General features: G+C 36.2%; 1 protein-coding gene and 2 pseudogenes across 1 annotated transcript in view; all 3 read left to right on the top strand.

Moving 5' to 3' along the window:
• The window catches only part of SNX2 (sorting nexin 2), a 52,785-nt gene that overhangs the window by 4,329 nt on the left and 30,079 nt on the right, over positions 1–18,377 (top strand). Inside the window, exons 2-5 of the mRNA XM_012448377.2 lie at positions 8,791–8,908; positions 13,772–13,935; positions 16,231–16,297; positions 16,443–16,486. Coding sequence (XP_012303800.1) covers positions 8,791–8,908; positions 13,772–13,935; positions 16,231–16,297; positions 16,443–16,486 — 393 coding nt within the window. The remainder of the gene's footprint in view (positions 1–8,790; positions 8,909–13,771; positions 13,936–16,230; positions 16,298–16,442; positions 16,487–18,377) is intronic.
• On the top strand, positions 9,621–9,752 carry LOC135270590 (small nucleolar RNA U13; annotated as a pseudogene).
• Positions 16,493–18,367, top strand: LOC105714421 (small ribosomal subunit protein uS13-like; annotated as a pseudogene).

Raw genomic sequence — 18,377 nt, forward strand, 5'->3', positions numbered from 1 at the left:
TTTAAGTACCGTTTTGCGTGGAGTAGTAGATAGTACATTTTTTTTTTTAAGATCAAGAATTTATATTAACTACCTGGTTCTTTTTTAAAAACAGCTGTGTTGAGATATAATTTATATACCATACAGTTTACCCATTTGATACGTACAATCTAATGGTTTCTACTATATTCACAGATATGTCCAACATCCCCTCAGAAAGATACCCTGTACCCTTTAACTATCACCCCACACCCTAATTCCCTCATCCTCTCTGCCCTCAACTCTAAGCAACCACTGATCTACTTTCTGTCTTTATAGAGTTCCCTATTTTGGACTTAATATGAATGAACTGTATAATATATGGTCTTTTGTGATGGGCTTTTTTCCTTTAGTGCAATGGTTTCACGGTCTGTAGCATGTATCAATACTTAATTATTTTATGACTAAATAATATTCTATTGTATGGCTGTACCACAGTTTGTTTAACCATTTGTTGATGAACATGTGGGTGTTTTTCACCTTTTGGCTCTTATGAATAATGCTGTTCTACACATTCATGTACAAGTGGAATTGCTGGATTATGTGGTATCTCCATGTTTAATAATTTGAAGAGTTGCCAGACTGGTTTCCCAAGATGGAATGAGTTGGAGGCACTTTTTTTTTTCTTTTTTTTTCAGGCAGAGTCACATTCTGTGGTCAGGCTGGAGTGCAGTGGCATGATCTCGGCTCACTGCAACCTCTACTTCCTGGGTTCAAGTGATTCTCCTGCCTCAGCCTCCTGAGTAGCTAGGACTACAGGCATGCGCTACCATGCCTAGATAATTTTTATTTTTGTATTTTTAGCAGAGACAGGGTTTCACCATGTTGGCTAGGATGGTCTCTATCTCTTGACCTCGTGATCCATCTGCCTTGGCCTCCCAAAGTGCTGGTGGGATTACAGGCATGAACCACTGCTCCCTGCTGGTGACTTGTGTTTTTGTTCAATTAGCAGTATCTCAGAGCAGATGTTTAACATTTTGTTACAAAGGAAAGCTATCTTTTCTTTTTTATTGATAGTATTTTAGATGTCACATATATGAAATCCTTTGCTAACTTTAACCCACTGTCAAAAGTGGTTGTAATTTTAGGTTTTACATTTAGGATTCATGTTGAGTTAATTTTTATATAAGGTATGGGTTGACGTTCTTTTTTTAAAATACAGATACTTAATTATTCCAGCACTATTTGTTGACAGTCTAGCCTTTCTTTATTGGGTTGTCTTTTTCGGAAATGAACTGACCACATATGTGTGGATTAACCTATTTCTTTTTTTCTTTTTTCTTTTTTTTTTTTGAGACTGTCTCGCTCAGTCACCAGGCTGGAGTGCAGTGGCACAATCTTGGCTCACTGCAACCTCTGCCTCCTGGGTTCAAGTGATTCTCCTGCCTCAGCCTCTTGAGTAGTTGGGATTACAGGTGAATGCCACCACGCCCAGCTAATTTTTGTATTTTTTGTATTTTAGGTTTCACAATGTTGGCTAGGATGGTCTTGATCTCTTGACCTCTTGATCTCCCTACCTCGGCCTCCCAAAGTGCTGGGATTACAGGCATGAGTCACTGTGCCAGGCTGGGTCGACCTATTTCTGTATTGTTTCATTGATCTATTGAGAATCCCTTCCCAGTCTACATTGTCTTGATTACTTAATCTGAATCTTGAAATTAAGTTGAATGACTCCTCTGACTTTGTTATTTTAAAAATTGCCTTTGCTATTCTAGTTCTTTTTGCTTTTTCATATAATTTTAGAATTATTTCTTTGAAATACCCTGCTGAGATTTTAATTGAGATTGTGTTGAATTCATAAATTAGATTCAGGAGAATTAACCCATTAACAGTATTGAGCCTTCAAGCTATACAAATAATCTCTCTCTCCATTTATTTAGTTAGATCTTATTTGATTTTTTTTCACTAATGTTTGTAGCTTTCAGCATACAGATCTAGCACATATTTTGTTAGTTCATATCTAAGTACTTCATAGTTTTTAGTACTTTCATTTCTTTTATTACTTTTTATATTTTTCATTTGGTTGCACATTGACCCTTTATGGTAACAACTGTCTAAACACTAGGTTTAGTGGGTTTTTGTAGAGTCCAGTGATTTTCTATGTGGATAATCATATTGTTTGTGATTGGAGTTTTATTTTCTTCTTTCAGTCTTTATGCCTATTTTTCTCTTGTCCTAATGGTTAGCTAGGACCACTATTATAATATTGAATAAAAGTGGTGATATTGCTTTTTTTCTCTTGTCCTAATAGTTAGCTAGGACCAAAAGTGGTGATAGTGAATATTCTTTCCTTTTTCATGATCTCAGAATAAGATATTATCTGTAGGGTTTTTTTTTAATGAGTATAATCAAATGAAAAGATCTTTTCTGTTTCTAGTTTTCTGAGAGTTTTTATCCATGAATGGATGTTAATTTTGTCAGATGCTTTCTCTGCATTTGTTATGATAATCATGTAGTTTTCTTCTTTAGTTTATTGATAAGGTAGATTGTATTGATTTTCTTTTCTTTTTTTTTTAACCCCCACCCTCAGAATGATTTTCAAACTGATTCAAAAAGGCTTAAGCAGCATTGCATTCCTAGGATAAACTCCACACAATCATAATGTATTTATCATTTTTATATATTGCTGGATGTAATTTGCTAGATTTTGTTTAGGCTATTGTGTCTTTGTTCATGACAGATACTTGTGTTTTCTTTTTCATATGTCTTTGTTTTTCATTTCAGAAATGCTAGCCTCATTAAGTGATTTGGTGAGGGTTTATTCTTATTCCACATTATTGAAGAGGTTGTATGGAATTAGGTTTACGTCTTCCCTAAATGTTGATAGAATTTACTAATGAAATCATCTGAACTGTAGTTTTATTTGTTGGAAGGCTTTTAATGACAAATTCAATTTTTAAAGTACAGGAATACTTCATGGTGAACTTTTGAAGTATGTATCTTTTAAGGAATTTATAGTCTCAGTTATGAAATTTATGGGCATACTGTTTTTCATAGTACTTATCCTATTACCATGTTTGTGGAGTCTGTGGATGGTATGCTTTTCTTTTTATTCCTGATACTGGTAATTTACATCTTCTGATTGTTTACTTATGTATATATTTTAATTTGGTAGAGGTTTGATATCCCCTTAGGATCTTTTCAAACAATTAGCTTTTGCTTTCATTGATTTTCCCCCATTCTTTCTGTTGTGAATTTCATTGATTTCTGCTCTTTATTTTCTTTCTTCTGCTTGCTTTGTGTTTAATTTGCTCTTATAGTTTCTTTTGTTAATTTTAAATTTTTTTATTTTTTTGTAGAGACAGGGTCTCACTATATTGCCCAGGCTGCTCTCGAACTCCTGGCCTCAAGTGGGCCTCTTATCTTGGCCTCCCAAAATGCTGGAATTACAAGTGTGAGCCACTGTACCAAGCCTGCTTTTCTAGTTTTTTTAAAGTAGAAGCTTGGATCATTGATTTGAGACTTTTTCTCCCTACCGTTGCTGTTTAGCTTTGTATTTCCCTCTAAGCACTGCTTTGGCTGCATTCCACAAATTTTGATATTGTATTTTTGTTTTCTTTCATTTTAAAATAATTTGTAGTTTCCCTTGTGACTCTTATTTGACTTATGAGTTATTTAGAAGTATGTTATTTAATTTCCAAAATTTGAGGATTTTCCAGATAGCTATTACTGATTTCTGGTTTAATTTGATGATGGTAAGAGAAATTTTTTTTTTTTTTTTTTTTTTTTTTTTTTGAGACGGAGTCTCACTCTGTCACCCAGGCTGGAGTGCAATGGTGCCATCTAAGCTCACTGCAACCTCCGCCTCCCAGGTTCAAGTGATTCTCCTGCCTCAGCCTCCTGAGTAGCTGGGACTATAGGCGCATGCCACCATGCCCAGCTAATTTTTGTATTTTTAGTAGAGACGGGGTTTCAACATCTTGGCCAGGCTGGTCTCGAACTCCTGACCTTGTGATCCACCTGCCTCAGCCTCCCAAAGTGCTGGGATTATAGGCGTGAGCCACTGCACCTGGCTGGTAAGAGAATTTTTTTTTTTTTGAAACAGAGTCTTGCTCTGTTGCCAGGCTGGAGTGCATTGGCGGTATCTTGGCTCGCTGCAGCCTCCACCTCCCAGGTTTAAGCGAATCTCCTGCCTCAGCCTCCTGAGTACAGACACACACCACCCTGCCCGGCTGATTTTTGTATTTTTAGTAGAGACAGGGTTTTACCATGTTGGCCAGGATGGTCCTCAATCTTGTGATCTACCTGCCTTGGCTTCCCAAAGTGCTAGGACACACATAGTCATTTATAACCTAATATCAGAAGTGACATGCTATAATTTCTGTTGTGTGCTGTTGGTCACACAAATCTGTTGGTACACTGTGGGAGGGTACTATACAAAGATGTGGATACTCGGAGGTAGGGATCATTGTGGGTGGACCCTCTTGGGGGCTAACTACCACACTCCATCTTGGCTGTAACTTGATCTCTTTGTGTTTCTGTTTTCTACAAATGCAAAATAAAATACAGTGTGATAAGTTGAGAGAACTCCAAAAATTTTTTATTACATTAAAAAATTGAGCATAAAATGCAAATCATAGGAAAATGGTGTGTGGCAGCAGATGAGGCTTTATGGGAAAGACAGAGTTTGCTACTGTGAGCCTTGTATGCATGCAAAGGGGTTTAGGTTTTAGACCATAGTCAATGGGAAGTCATTGAAGAACTATGGGCAACACATAGATTTTTAGATTTCCTTGTAACAATAGGAAGAATATACTGGAAGTTGGGGAAGAAGATAGGAATACAGTTCACTTTGGGCAGAAAAAAATGGTTTTGGGTTGTGGCAGTGGAGATACAGAAATGAGAGATAGTGAGGATAGAAGATATGGGAATTGGCTAGATATGGAAGATGTGTGTGATGAGAGAAGAAGAACTTTGGGAAATATCTGGATTTCTGAATTGTGTCACCTACAGAGAAAGGCAGTTATTATTTCTTCTTCCCAGTCTGTCTGCCTTTTACTTCCTTTTCTTGTCTTTTTTCATGCAGCTAGAACTTTCAGTATGATGTTGAAAAGAAGTGATAAAAGGGGACATCCTTGTCTTGTTCCTGATCTAGGTGGAAAAGCTTCAAATTTCTCACCCAGTAGGATGTTAGCTGTAGGCTTTCTGTAGAAATTCTTTATCAGCATATCCTCTGTTCTAGTTTACTGAGAATTTTTATCATTAATAGATATTGGAGCCACTCTATCATATTTTTATGTGGATGCACTATAGGCTATTTTAATTTTTATAGCAATATAGACCATCTGATTGACAAACCTGTGGTTAATTCTTTGACATATCCATCATTATTTTCTTAAAAACTCAATTAAATCATAGTCATTGAGTGTTTTGCTGCCAGATAGTGAGTAAAAAGTAGTGAACAAGATGAAATACTCTTCCTTTCCTTATACAGCTTGCAGTCTATAAACAGATAATAATTATAATGTGGTAAGAGAAATTATGACAGAAGTAGGTATTCTATGGAAACATATAGGCCAATCACTCAGACTTGTCTAGAGTTACAGTTAAGGTTGTTAGGAGCACTTTCAAAGGAAATAATATGTAAACTTACTTGTTCTTTAAATTCCCAAGTGAAAGTTGCTAAGTTAAAGAGAGGCCCACTTTTGTGAGAATTTGGGACTTTAAGAATTACCTCCTAAGAGAAAAGAAAATCTCTTTAAATTTTCCTATAAGGGTTTGAAACTGCTTTTGAATGTTCTAAAGAGATGTCTTTGTGCCATTGAGGATAGTTTACTTAAAAAGCTGATGAGAAAATCTTATTAATTAAAGTGGCATCAAAAGACTATTGATCCTACAAAATGCTTAGTAACTGCTGGTCACGGTGGCCCACACCTGTATTCCCAGCACTTTGGGAGGCTGAAGCAGGTGGATCACCTGAGGTCAGGAGTTCTAAACCAGCCTGACCAACATGGTGAAAAAAATTAGCTGGGCATGGTGGCGGGCACCTGTGGTCCCAGCTACTTGGAAAGCTGAGGCAGGAGGATTGCTTGAACCCGGGAGGCGGAGGTTGCAGTGAGCCGAGATTGCACCGTTGCACTCCAGCCTGGGCAACAAGAGTGAAATTTAAGTTTCAAAAAAAAAAAAAAAAAATACTTAGTAACTATAAAAGAAAAAATTGGTATAATTTGCCTTTAATGAAGAAATTCTACTGCAAAATCTACCATTAAGAAAGTAAAAAGGTAAGCCAAAGTTTGGGAGACTAAATTATTAATACATATCTGACAATTTTTTACCCAGAATATATAAAGAACTTCTACAAATTAATAAGAACAGTAGAAAAATGAACAAAATATTTGAAGAGACTCCTCACAAAAGGATATCCAAATTGCCTTTAAACATATGAAAAATTGCTCACCATCATTACTCATCAGGGAAATGCAAATTCAGAACACAGTCATACATGCTCTACATGCTAGAGGAGCAAAGTGGAAAAAAATGGAATATATCAAAATGTTGGCAAAGAATTGGAGCAACAGTTTCTATGCTGTTGGTGGGACTGTAAAATTATACAACCACTTTCGAAGATTATTTACAAATATCTTCTAAAGCTGAACATTCATCTTCTAAAGCTGAACATTCATATACCCTGTGATCCAGCTGTTCCACTCTTAGGTTTATACAAACGTATTTGTTCACATGTTCACTAAAAGATGAACTAGAAAGTTCATAGCAGCACTATTGGTAGTATTAATGGTAAAAAAAACCTGTTAACCACCCAAATGCTTATCAACACTAGAATGGCTCAAGTATGGTATTCACACAATGGAATATTATACATTTATGATAATGAGTGGTCTAATACTACACAGAAAAATATGGAAGAATCTTACTTACATAGTAACATTAGGGCCAAAAACCAAACACAAAAAATATGTACTGTGTGGTTCTATTTTATGAAGAGCAAAATTAGGAATAACTAATCTATGCTGGTAGAAGCCTGCATGGTAAAGAATGGGAGGAAGCATAAGTGGAGCTTCTAGGTTTGATGGTAATGGTCTTTCTTGATCCAAGTGCATTTGCAGAGGTATGTTGAGTTTTTTAAACTATCTAGCTGTATACTTTTGATTTATACGGTTTTTTTATGTTATATTTCAATAAAAAGTTTTTTTGAAGTCCTGATTTTAAGTATTGTAAGAAAACCATAATAAAGAGAAAAGCTACACAATCTAGGTTTCATTATGTTAATCATTATACTTTAAGGTTAAAGAAGTATAAGAGTGGCTCACGCCTGTTACCCTAGCACTTTGGGAGGCCGAGGTGGGTGGATCACCTGAGGTTAGGAGTTCAAGACCAGGCTGACCAACATGGTGAAACCCTGTCTCTACTGAAAATAAAAAAAGTAGCCAGGCATGGTGGTGCATACCTGTAATCCCAGCTATTTGGGATGCTGAGGCAGGAGAATCACTTGAACCCAGGAGGCGGAGGTTGCATTGAGCCAAGATTGCACCATTGCACTCCAGCCTGGGCAATAGAGTGAGACTCCATCTCAAAAAAAAAAAAAGCACAAGAATAGTCATAGTCATTAGCGTAGATGAAATATAAATGTCTTGAGAGGGTGTATTTTTAGTTTGAAATGATAGAAATTTTAGAATAATTGGACTTGATTCAGCTAGTATTAAGCTTTCCTCTTATAGTAAAGCAGTGCTTTGAACTTCTAGGACATGCAACATGTTTTCAAGATCTGTTGAGTCATGTGGAATTTTGATGTTTGGGTAAATCCACCCCCCACCAGGGGAAAAAAAAAAAAAAAACCTTGTCAATAACAAAAAAATAGGAATTTTTGAAAACAAGGAACGTTACATGGTTTTGATTCTATTATATATGACTGTGTAAAATATTAGATTTGGTTTTTGTCAATTATAACTCAGCATGACAAACTAGTTAGTACCTCTAAAAGGATGACTAGAAAAGGTTCTGACCGGGGTGTTGGCACACACCTATAATCCCAGCACTTTGGAAAGCTGAGGTGGGAGGATCACTTGAGCTCAGGAGTTCAAGCCTGGGTAACATGGTGGAACCCCATCTCTTAAAAAAAAAAAAAATCAACCAGGTATGGTGACGTGTGCTTTTAGTCCCAGCTACTCAGGAGGCTGAGGTGGAAGGATCCTTTGAGCCTGGAATGTCAAGGCTGCAGTGAACCAAGATAATTTGAGCCTGGGAGGTTAAGGCTGCAGTGAACCAAGATCACACTACTACCCTCTAGCCTGGGCCATAGAGTGAGACCCTGTCTCAAAAAATAAAAAGGAAAAAAAAAAAGATTTTCTTTTTTAAATCACAAGTGACTTTTTGTTAAGAAAGATGATGAATTAGATCACCTGGGGTTGGGAGTTCAAGACCAGCCTGACCAACATGGAGAAACCTTCTCTCTACTAAAAATACAAAATTAGCTGGGCATGCTGGTACATGTCTGTAATCCTAGCTACTCAGGAGGTTGAGGCAGAAGAATTGCTTGAACCCAGGAGGTGGAGGTTGTGGTGAGCTGTGATCGCGTCATTGCACTCCAGCCTGGGCAACAAGAGTGAAACTCCATCTCAAAAAATAAAAGAAAGAAAGATGATGAGTTAAAAGCTTGTTATTAGTTCGTTCTTACTCTCAGAGGAGGAAATATAAATAGCTGTTCTTGTTCTTACCTCCCTTCTTATCAAGAGAATATTCTATTTCTGTAGTACATGGTGACAGAATTACAACAGATAAACATGCCAGTCATTACCTATTGTTCTTTTTTAACAGTCAAGTCCATCATCTCCAGAACCAGCTAGTCTTCCTGCAGAAGATATTAGTGCAAACTCCAATGGCCCAAAACCCACAGAAGTTGTGCTAGATGATGACAGAGAAGATCTTTTTGCAGGTAATTGTCATGTCTTTATTTTTTAATAATGGCCAATTGCAGTATATTTTCTGTTAAATAGAAAATATTATCTAAAACAAAACTGAAATGCTGTGTAAAGTGTTAGTGGCAGCTCTTGTAACAACTTAGAAGGATGGAGAATTTCCAGTCACATCACTCTATGAAAAATGTGGACTGTCAAGAGAAGTAAAAATGTGGTTCTTTCTGGATTTAAGCATTTGAAAATAAATTATTTATTATAGTTTGATTGGGGGCAGTACTTCGATTCAAAAGATTAATGGTTGTGATACTCTGAGACATAGCAGTGATTGTACTTTTTTATTACTTAGAAGTTGTCACAAAGCAAAATTAAACTGTGAATTTAAAAATTATTCTGTAATCTATTTATATTTGAAAGCTGTTTTAATAAATTGCTGAACTATTTACTGTCTGTTCCATTTGACCCACTTTTAGGTGAATAATTTGATGCTTAAGGAATTTGTTTTTTATATAGGGGCAGGATGTGGTTTAATTCATCCTAACTTAAAAAAAAAGGACTCTCTTAAACAATTATGTGCTTTAAAATTAAAATGAATGTTTTAATATTAAAAAGCAACATCTTTCTTAAAATTAATGACATGAAAAATGAAAATGGTAAATTTTATTTTCTGTGTTTTTTATAGCCTAGTTTACCAGAACTGGCTTTCATTGAGTTAAAACTTAATATGGGTGGATTCTTGTGTGGCTCATAACCTTGGGATTTTCACGCTAAACATTTTTAACTTGTAAGACTGAGACTTCACACTAATGTGAGATATGCCTCCCTCAAACCTTGCTACAGTATTGGCACATTATTCATCTCACATGAAAAAGAAAAAAAGATAAAAAAATTAATAATTATGTACTTAACTTTCATAGTGATTCAGTATTCAAACCATTCTGTGTTTTTGTACAAATATATTTGAAGATAAAAATTCTTCACAAAAATCCATATAATTTCCAGCTTGATTCATTCCATGAGAAGTTGTCACTGCAGATTAATTCACATATTTTATTATGTTACAAAATTAAAAGTGTGATACCAAATATCAGTCATGTTCTCTTTTTGAAATTTTAAGCCACCTAACAACGTAGAATCAAAATCGCAGTTAACCAAAGTTTTAGTATTTCAGTATTTGTTATTGTGTCCTTTCATTGACTTTTTTTCAAGCAGTCTTTCAAAGTTGTTTCATGGTATTTGTATTTTAAGCTAAAAGATGACACAAGTTCTTTCTCTATTAAGCAACTTCTTATCTAAAATTCTGTGTATTCTTTGAATAGTATAAGGTCAGACATAGAGGTTTTAAATTATCCATTTTATTAAAGATTCCTTCACTCTATAATCTCAGAATTCTATGTAGATGAATACATTTAAACCTTACTGTAACAAGAGAACTGGTGGCTCATGCCTGTAATCCCAGCACTTTAGGAGGCCGAGGTGGGTGGATCACCTTAGGTCAGGAGTTTGAGACCAGCTGGCCAACATAGTGAAACCCCACCTCTGCTAAAAAATACAAAACATTAGCCAAGCATGGTGGTGCATGCCTGTAATCCCAGCTACTTGGGAGTCTTGAGACAGGAAAATCGCTTGAACCCGGGAGGTGAAGGTTACAGTTAGCCGGGATCGCACCTTGCACTCCAGACTGTGGGACAAGAGCGAAACAGAACTGTGTCTTTGTGTGTTTGTGTACATGCAAAGTTTTTTTTTTAACAGTATGCACAGCTAGCTGATCAAAGAGTTAGCCAAGTGAGGACTATACAGTGATATTTGCCACTTAACTTGATTAGAAAAAAATTTAAAAAAATTTTTTTAAATACAGGGTCTCTGTCACCCAAGCTGGAGTATAGTGGCGCCATCATAGCTCATAGCAGCTTCGAACTCCTGGGCACAAACAATTCTCCCACCCCTGCTTCTCAAGTAGCTAAGACTATAGACATGTGCCACCATAGCTGGCTAATTTATTCATGTTTTGTAGAGATGGGGTCTTGCTATGTTGCCCAGGCTGGTCTTGAGCTCCTGACCTCAAACAATCCCTCCACCTGGGCCTCCCAAAATATTGGGATTACAGGTGTGAGCCATTGAGCCCAGCCAGAAAAATCTTTATAGTGTTTTATTCTACTTAGCAGTCTATACTAAATTCAGTGAGTCAAATATGGTGAATGTTAATGTTTTCTTAAGAGAGAGAGATGCAAACTAAAGAACAATAAACATAGTCATCTGTCTCCTTTGTTAACCTAAAAATAGAAACACTTTTTATGCTTTAGCTTTCATTTTAAACTCAGCTGTATTTCATGATATCATTAAGTGATTGAAGACCTAATCTGATCATTTTTGTGTGAGTGAATAAATGAATATTACACTTAGTTCTTATTCATAATACACTTTAGCAGGTGTAGCATTCCTCCTTCTATGGAGGAGTATGGGTTTAGAAAACTGTAATAGAGAGCAGCATATGTTACCAGGATGGTGAAAACTATTGTCCAGTAATAAGAAACCTGTACTTTATTTGTTTCACTTATACCAGAGGAGAGAATACAGATACTGCTCTAGTGACATTGACATATCGGTTTATACTTGTCTCAAAGTATGTCTTCAAGGAAAAGTTAATCTTTATAATTAGCACCTATGCGACATCTTCCTGAACCTTTAAGTTTACTTTAAATTAAACCTTGTGAATTTGTAATATGTTGGTTTACTTAAGCTAAAAGTGTCATGAAGAAAATTTAAGACAGATTATATATTAGTATGTTGAATCTAAATCCTACAGTTTTTGAATGAAGCAGCCTGTTAGCGTAAATAATACAAAACCCAGTATCAGTAAAATAAAATGTGATTAAAAAGTTTAAATGACTTTATCTGTACTGATTTCTCAATAAAGGTACTCTCTCTCATGATATTTTGTCTATGAGTCTGTTGCCAAATAACAGTGCCTCTTTCAAATTCTGGGGTTTTTGTTTTGTTTGGTGCTTCTTGTTTTGCTTATTGTTGTAAAGATCTCATACCTCCTAGCTTTGATACACTGCTTTTTTACTGTATCGTATTCGTCATTGGTTTCATTTCTTTACAAAAAGAGTAATGAATACCAGCAATCATCACAGCCTGAAGTTGCATATAAGCTTTTATTTTGTTATAGTAGGCTTATCTATAGCCTGTTTCAGCATCTATAGTCCATTTTCCCTCCTCTGGTTAACATAGTTTGAAAGATTTTTAGTTATTGATCATTTTCACTTTTAATATGAAAAAGAGATCTATACCAAATAAGGCTCTCATCAACATGAGATAATCAGTAAGAATAGCTTGATAAAATATTAACATGTGTAAACTTATTTCAGGTAAACATGCCATTATTGCTTTACCTTGAGGTATTAAAATTAAAATGGTTCACTGACTATCATTACCACCATCTAAGAATCTCAGAACCTCAGGTTAGAAACCACTGGTCTGATCCTGTGTTTTCCTTGAAGTCCTGCCTTCCTTTCATAGTATCAATTCTACAAACCAGCAAATTGTAGTTTACATTATGCCCACCAATTGCAATTTACCCTTTTCCTGGCTCTGCTTTTTGCATATGCCATTATTCCATTTTCATGGAATTCCTCCCTCATTTTTTTTCTGCCTATCTCCATCTTCTCAGATCCATTTTATAAACTGTTCCTGATTTTTGTCTCCCGTCTCAACTCAAATTGTAGTGTTTGTTTGTAGTTCGTAATTGAATGTCTTGTAACATTCTTTTCATTGTTTGCCTGGCTATTATTTAACTCTTTCTTTTATTATTATTTAACATCCCACATGTTTATGTCTTGTTTTCCCCAACTAGATTATAAACTGTCTGAGGGCAGGTATGATATTTTACTTTTTTTGTGTTTTTCCGTTGTACTTAGCACAGTGTTATGCGGCCTGTAGATGTTCAGTTTATTGATTTTTATTGATTTGGTTTTTTTTTTTTTTTTTGAGACGGAGTTTTTGCTCCTGTTACCCAGGCTGAAGTGCAATGGCGCGATCTTGGCTCACCACAACCTCCGCCTCCTGGGTTCAGGCAATTCTCCTGCCTCAGCCTCCTGAGTAGCTGGGATTACAGGCACACACCATCATGCCCAGCTAATTTTTTGTATTTTTAGTAGGATGGGGTTTCACCATGTTAACCAGGATGGTCTCGATCTCTTGACCTCGTGATCCACCCTCCTTGGCCTCCCAAAGTGCTGGGATTACAGGCGTGAGCCACCGCGCCTGGCCCCTGATTTGGTTTGATTTTTAAAAATTATTAGTATTAGATTTTTCAAGTGAGTGGGTATTTTAATTTAAAACCTAAATACCTGTTTGCTTTGTGTCATGTTTGTGTATTCAACTAATATCCAATAACCTTTAGCAGTTAATTGCTTTAGATTACTAACTTTGTGGGTTTTCCATAGCCAGTTTTTAATCCAAGTTGAAATACTTCTGGGCAGACTTCTGCCATAAAATTTTTGTTTATATATATAAAATAATCGTAATAGTGTGAATACATATTTGAAAGGTAAGTTACCACATACATGTTACAAATCCAAACACAAACGTGGAATCATTTACATCATTGCTTTTCTTTCAGCCTTATCCCTACCACTAGTGTAGATAATTAAGCTAACTTAATAGGATTCTTTCTAAAACTAACAAAGTTACAGTCAGTTTTAAAGTTATGATAAAGGAAGGATGCATAAAATTCCTTTGTGACAATTATTTTTAAATGACATTTTTGATATTTGTGGGTAATATAAAAATATTTTTTTATAATCCATTAACAGTGCTACGTAGAATATTGGGGGTTTTGTTGCCAGTGTTCTTAACTATCTTGTTTAATCTATGTCTAGAAGCCACAGAAGAAGTTTCTTTGGACAGCCCTGAAAGGGAACCTATCCTCTCCTCGGAACCTTCTCCTGCAGTTACACCTGTCACTCCTACTACACTCATTGCTCCTAGAATTGAATCAAAGAGTATGTCTGCTCCCGTGATCTTTGATAGATCCAGGGAAGAGGTACAGGAAAGTGTATTCTAAATTAATATGTAAATATATACGTTTTTTCCCCCCACCCAACATCACTCTCCTGTTAGTCATTCCTAATCAAAGCCTTTCAGACATTTTGGGAAAAGAACATTGAACTAAGTAAGTTATGGGATCTGGCTTCTAATTTTATCTCCCTCATTCTACCCAGTGACCTGGGCATATCATTTACCTTCTTAAGTGAAGGAGTTTGTCATTTCTGACTTTATGATGATAGTTTGTGTTTCCCCAGGTTCCTCTGTTGGTCAGATGGTATATAAAAGTGCTTTGAAAATGGTTAATCACAAAAAAGTGATATTTTGAGTAAATTTATTTGATAAAATTTGTAATAAATACTGTTTATACTTAAAGGTTGCTATTGAAAAAGAAGGGGGAATGTATATCAGTTAAAGGTACATTCTCTTAATTTGGCAATAATTTCTGACAAGGTGAATTTGGAAAAGAAAAATTATGTGGAGGTTATTTTAATGGCAATTATATATTTAAAAGTTATTCATGGAAATATGTCATTAAGATGACCATAATAAAGTAACAACCACACACAAAAAGTATGAATAATCTCACAAACATAATATTAAGGGAAAGAAGTAAGACATAGAAGAGTACTTATATAATTCTAATATATGAACTTTAAAAGCAGGTATAACTAAGGTACGGTGTTGGATGTCTGGGAAGTGATTATGTTGGCAGGTAAAGAATGTAGGTGTGGTGGCTCATGCCTGTAATCCCAGCACTATGGGAGGCCAAGGCGGGCAGATCACAAGGTCAGGAGTTCGAGACCAGCCTGACCAACATGGTGAAACCCTGTCTCTACTAAAAATACAAAAATTAGCTAGGCGTGGTGGCACATGCCTGTAATACCAGCTACTCGGGAAACTGAGTCAGGAGAATTGTTTGAACCCAGGAAGTGGAGGTTGCAGTGAGCCGAGATCGTGCCACTGCACTGCAGCCTGGGAGACAGAGTAAGACTCTGTCTCAAAAAAAAAAAAGGGAATGGGTTGTAACTGGAGGGGAAGCATAAGAGGGCCTCCTGGGCTGTAGTGATGATGCTTATTTCTGATCTAGGTTCTGGTTACAAAGATGTGTTCACTTTGTAAAGGTTTATTGAACTGTATACTTAGAATTTATATACTTCTTATATAATGATTTTTCAAAGTTTTACTTTAAAAATATCTAAGAAGACAACCTTGAAATAAAACAAGTATGGTTAGAAACACTTTTCATTTAGAGAGTGTTAGGCTATTAATAATTGCTTTCAAAAATTCACAAAGTTGAATAATCTCTGAGCTTTCTGCTTGAGAATAACAAAGCTTTCCTGCAGAGCTACTATTTGGATTATTTATTTATAATGGCATTTACAAGGGCTTCTATGAAGTCTCATAGGGTTATCATTTTTCTCACTTACTGTTTTTTCGATGAGGTTTATATTGCTTTCCTTGGCTTCCAGAAGAACATGTGTTTATTAGATAATTAGAGAAATCTTGATGCTAAAGTTGCTTTTCAGTATAATCACTTCTGCTGGTGAAAGTAATGACTACCTACCTCCTTGTTATTAAAGAGTTAGAGATACAACTTTGAAAAATGCTAGTATTAAAATTAATTAAGGATGTAATTTTTAAATCTGAATCTGAAGATTCAATATATAGAACAAAAAATTCCACAGTATTTGTACAAAAAGGCTAAAACATTTTTTCTACATCTGAGGAATTATAAAAACACAAGATTTTGGGCCAGGCACAGTGGCTCACGCCTATAATCCCAGCACTTTGGGAGGCCAAGGCGGGCAGATCACCTGAGGTCAGGAGTTCGAAACCAGCCTGGCCAACATAGTGAAACCTCGTCTCTACTAAAAATACAAAAATCACCCAGGTGTGGTGGCAGACACCTGTAATCCCAGCTACTTGGAAGGCTGAGGTATGCGAATTGCTTAAACTAGGAAGGCAGAGGTTGCAGTGAGCTGAGATTGAGCCACAGCACCTGGGCAACAGAGTGAGACTGCGTCTTTAAAAAAAAAAAATTGTTACTTCTCCAAATGGTTGTTTTCGTGTGTGTGTGTGTATGTGTGTGTGTGTGTGTGTGTGTATGTATATATTTTATTTACAAAGTCAGGAAATGTGAAAGTTTTTATTGTTTTTCAGAAATGAAGTGCTGAGTGGCTAAATTATTTGTTGTGACAGTTACTCTTACAGAAAATAGATGATAAAAATTAGTTTAATGTCATGACAATAAATTACAATCTTTAATGCCAAAAAAAATTATACTTTCTAGATTGAAGAAGAGGCAAATGGAGATATTTTTGACATAGAAATTGGTGTATCGGATCCAGAGAAAGTTGGTGAGTCAATATTTATTATATTTTGTATTCACTTTTTATTTATTTGGTGGTTTTGTACTGTTTTTCTTAATACATCAGTATAGTATTAAATGAGTTTTATTTTTATGCATGTGATTTTAATAGTAGTGTTTGACTTTTTTTGTAGGTGATGGCATGAATGCCTATATGGCATATAGAGTAACAACAAAGGTGAGCTTTTGTGCTTTTAAAAAAACTACTGAGCCCTCACTATGTGTAGTATGAGGATATGGCTATGATTAAGGTAGAAGTGATCCCTGTCTTTATAAAGGTTACCACATAATAAAGATTGCCAAGAAGTGATTACAATGAGTTGTAAGTAGTTTGATATGTAGAGTGTTCAGTGAGAGTATGCAGCATGGGACCTAATTTAGACCTCAGGATGCCTAAGCCAAGACATAGGTGAAGGAAATGATAGGGGAGGAGCAGGGGAAGAAGAATGCGTGTTCCAGGTGAGGAATTTGCTTGTGCAAAAGCTAAAAAGAGAGCATTATGCTTTCTAGAATCTCTTAAGAAGTGATGCAAGATTGAATTGTTTGGCAGTAAGCCTTTGTCTATTATGAGCAGCCACATTTTAAGGAGTTTGGCTTCATCCTAAGTATAATGGAGAGCCATTAAAGAAGTTCAAAGCTTCCACAGGAGGCCTACACGCCGCCGCTTGTGCTCCCACCATGTCTCTAGTGATCCCTGAAAAGTTCCAGCAAATTTTGCGAGTACCCAACACCAACATCGATGTGCGGTGGAAAATAGCGTTTGCCATCACTGCCATTAAGGGTGTGGGCTGAAGATGCGCTCATGTGATGTTGAGGAAAGCAGACATTGACCTCACCAAGAGGGCAGGGGAACTCACTGAGGATGAGGTGGAACATGTGATCACCATTATGCAGAATCCATGCCAGTACAAGATCCCAGACTGGTTCTTGAACGGACAGAAGGATGTAAAGGATGGAAAATATAGCCAGGTCCTAGCCAATGGTCTGGAAAACAAGCTCTGTGAAGACCTGGAATGACTGAAGAAGATTTGGGCCCATAGAGGGCTTTGCCACTTCTGGGACCTTCGTGTCCGAGGCCAGCACACCAAGACCGCTGGCTGCCGTGGCTGTATCCAAGAAGAAATAAGTCTTTAGGCCTTGTCTGTTAATAAATACTTTATATACCCCCCCCCCAAAAAAAAAGGTTCAAAAAAGAGTGTGGCACAATTAGGTTTTTGTTTTAGAAAGATTTCTTTGGCCTCAGTGTGAATTGGGAGGGTCAAAATAGAGATCAGGATTTCCAGTTAAAAGGACACTGTAATGATTAAAGGATTGTAGGCCTTCAAATCTTAAAAGAGAGTGTCTGTCACAGCAATTCTAGCTGTGAGCTGTGATACTTTATATTAAGAAAATGGTTCTGGAGATGAGCAAAATAACTGGCTTCTTGAGTTAATGTAGGAGGTAGAATTGACAGGACTTGGATGTAAGGGGTGAGGAAGGAGAGGGATGCCTATTACTGACTAGAGGGACTTTGCAACTCTGAGAGTTATCCACGGAGAAAGGCAACACAGGCAGGAACACAGTGAGGGTAGGGATGACAGTTGTTAATTCATGGGGTAAATATTCATTAAACACCTACCATGGTGTCAAGCTTTATTGCAAGAACTAGGTTATAGTAGTAAACAATACAGACAAGGGTGGTGTCTTATAGAACTTGTGTTTCAGCAGGGGGAAATATGGTGAGTTGGAAGTGCCAGTGAGATTTAAGTGGAAAGGTATTTGGATATATTGGACTGAAGCTTTGAAAGATATCTGGGCCAGATGTAAATATTTAAGAATTTTTAGCATAAATAGAATGTGAATAAGATCAGTTAAGATAGAATAATGCAAATACTTTTTTGTCCTATTAAGTTTCTGTAAAATACATCTATGATTTAGGTTTTTTTAGTTTAAAATCTCTATACCACACTAGTTAGATACTCTGCATTCTTTTGCAAAGTAGATATATGTGTGTGCTCACAATTATGTATAACATTAACTGGTGAAATATTGCTTACTATTCAAAACTTGAAATACTTCTTCTCTTGTAG

This window comes from Aotus nancymaae, unplaced genomic scaffold, assembly GCF_030222135.1.
Source record: "Aotus nancymaae isolate 86718 unplaced genomic scaffold, 86718_ANA_hifiasm-v0.15.2.pri h1tg000064l_0, whole genome shotgun sequence".
Taxonomy (NCBI): Eukaryota; Metazoa; Chordata; class Mammalia; order Primates; family Aotidae; genus Aotus; species Aotus nancymaae.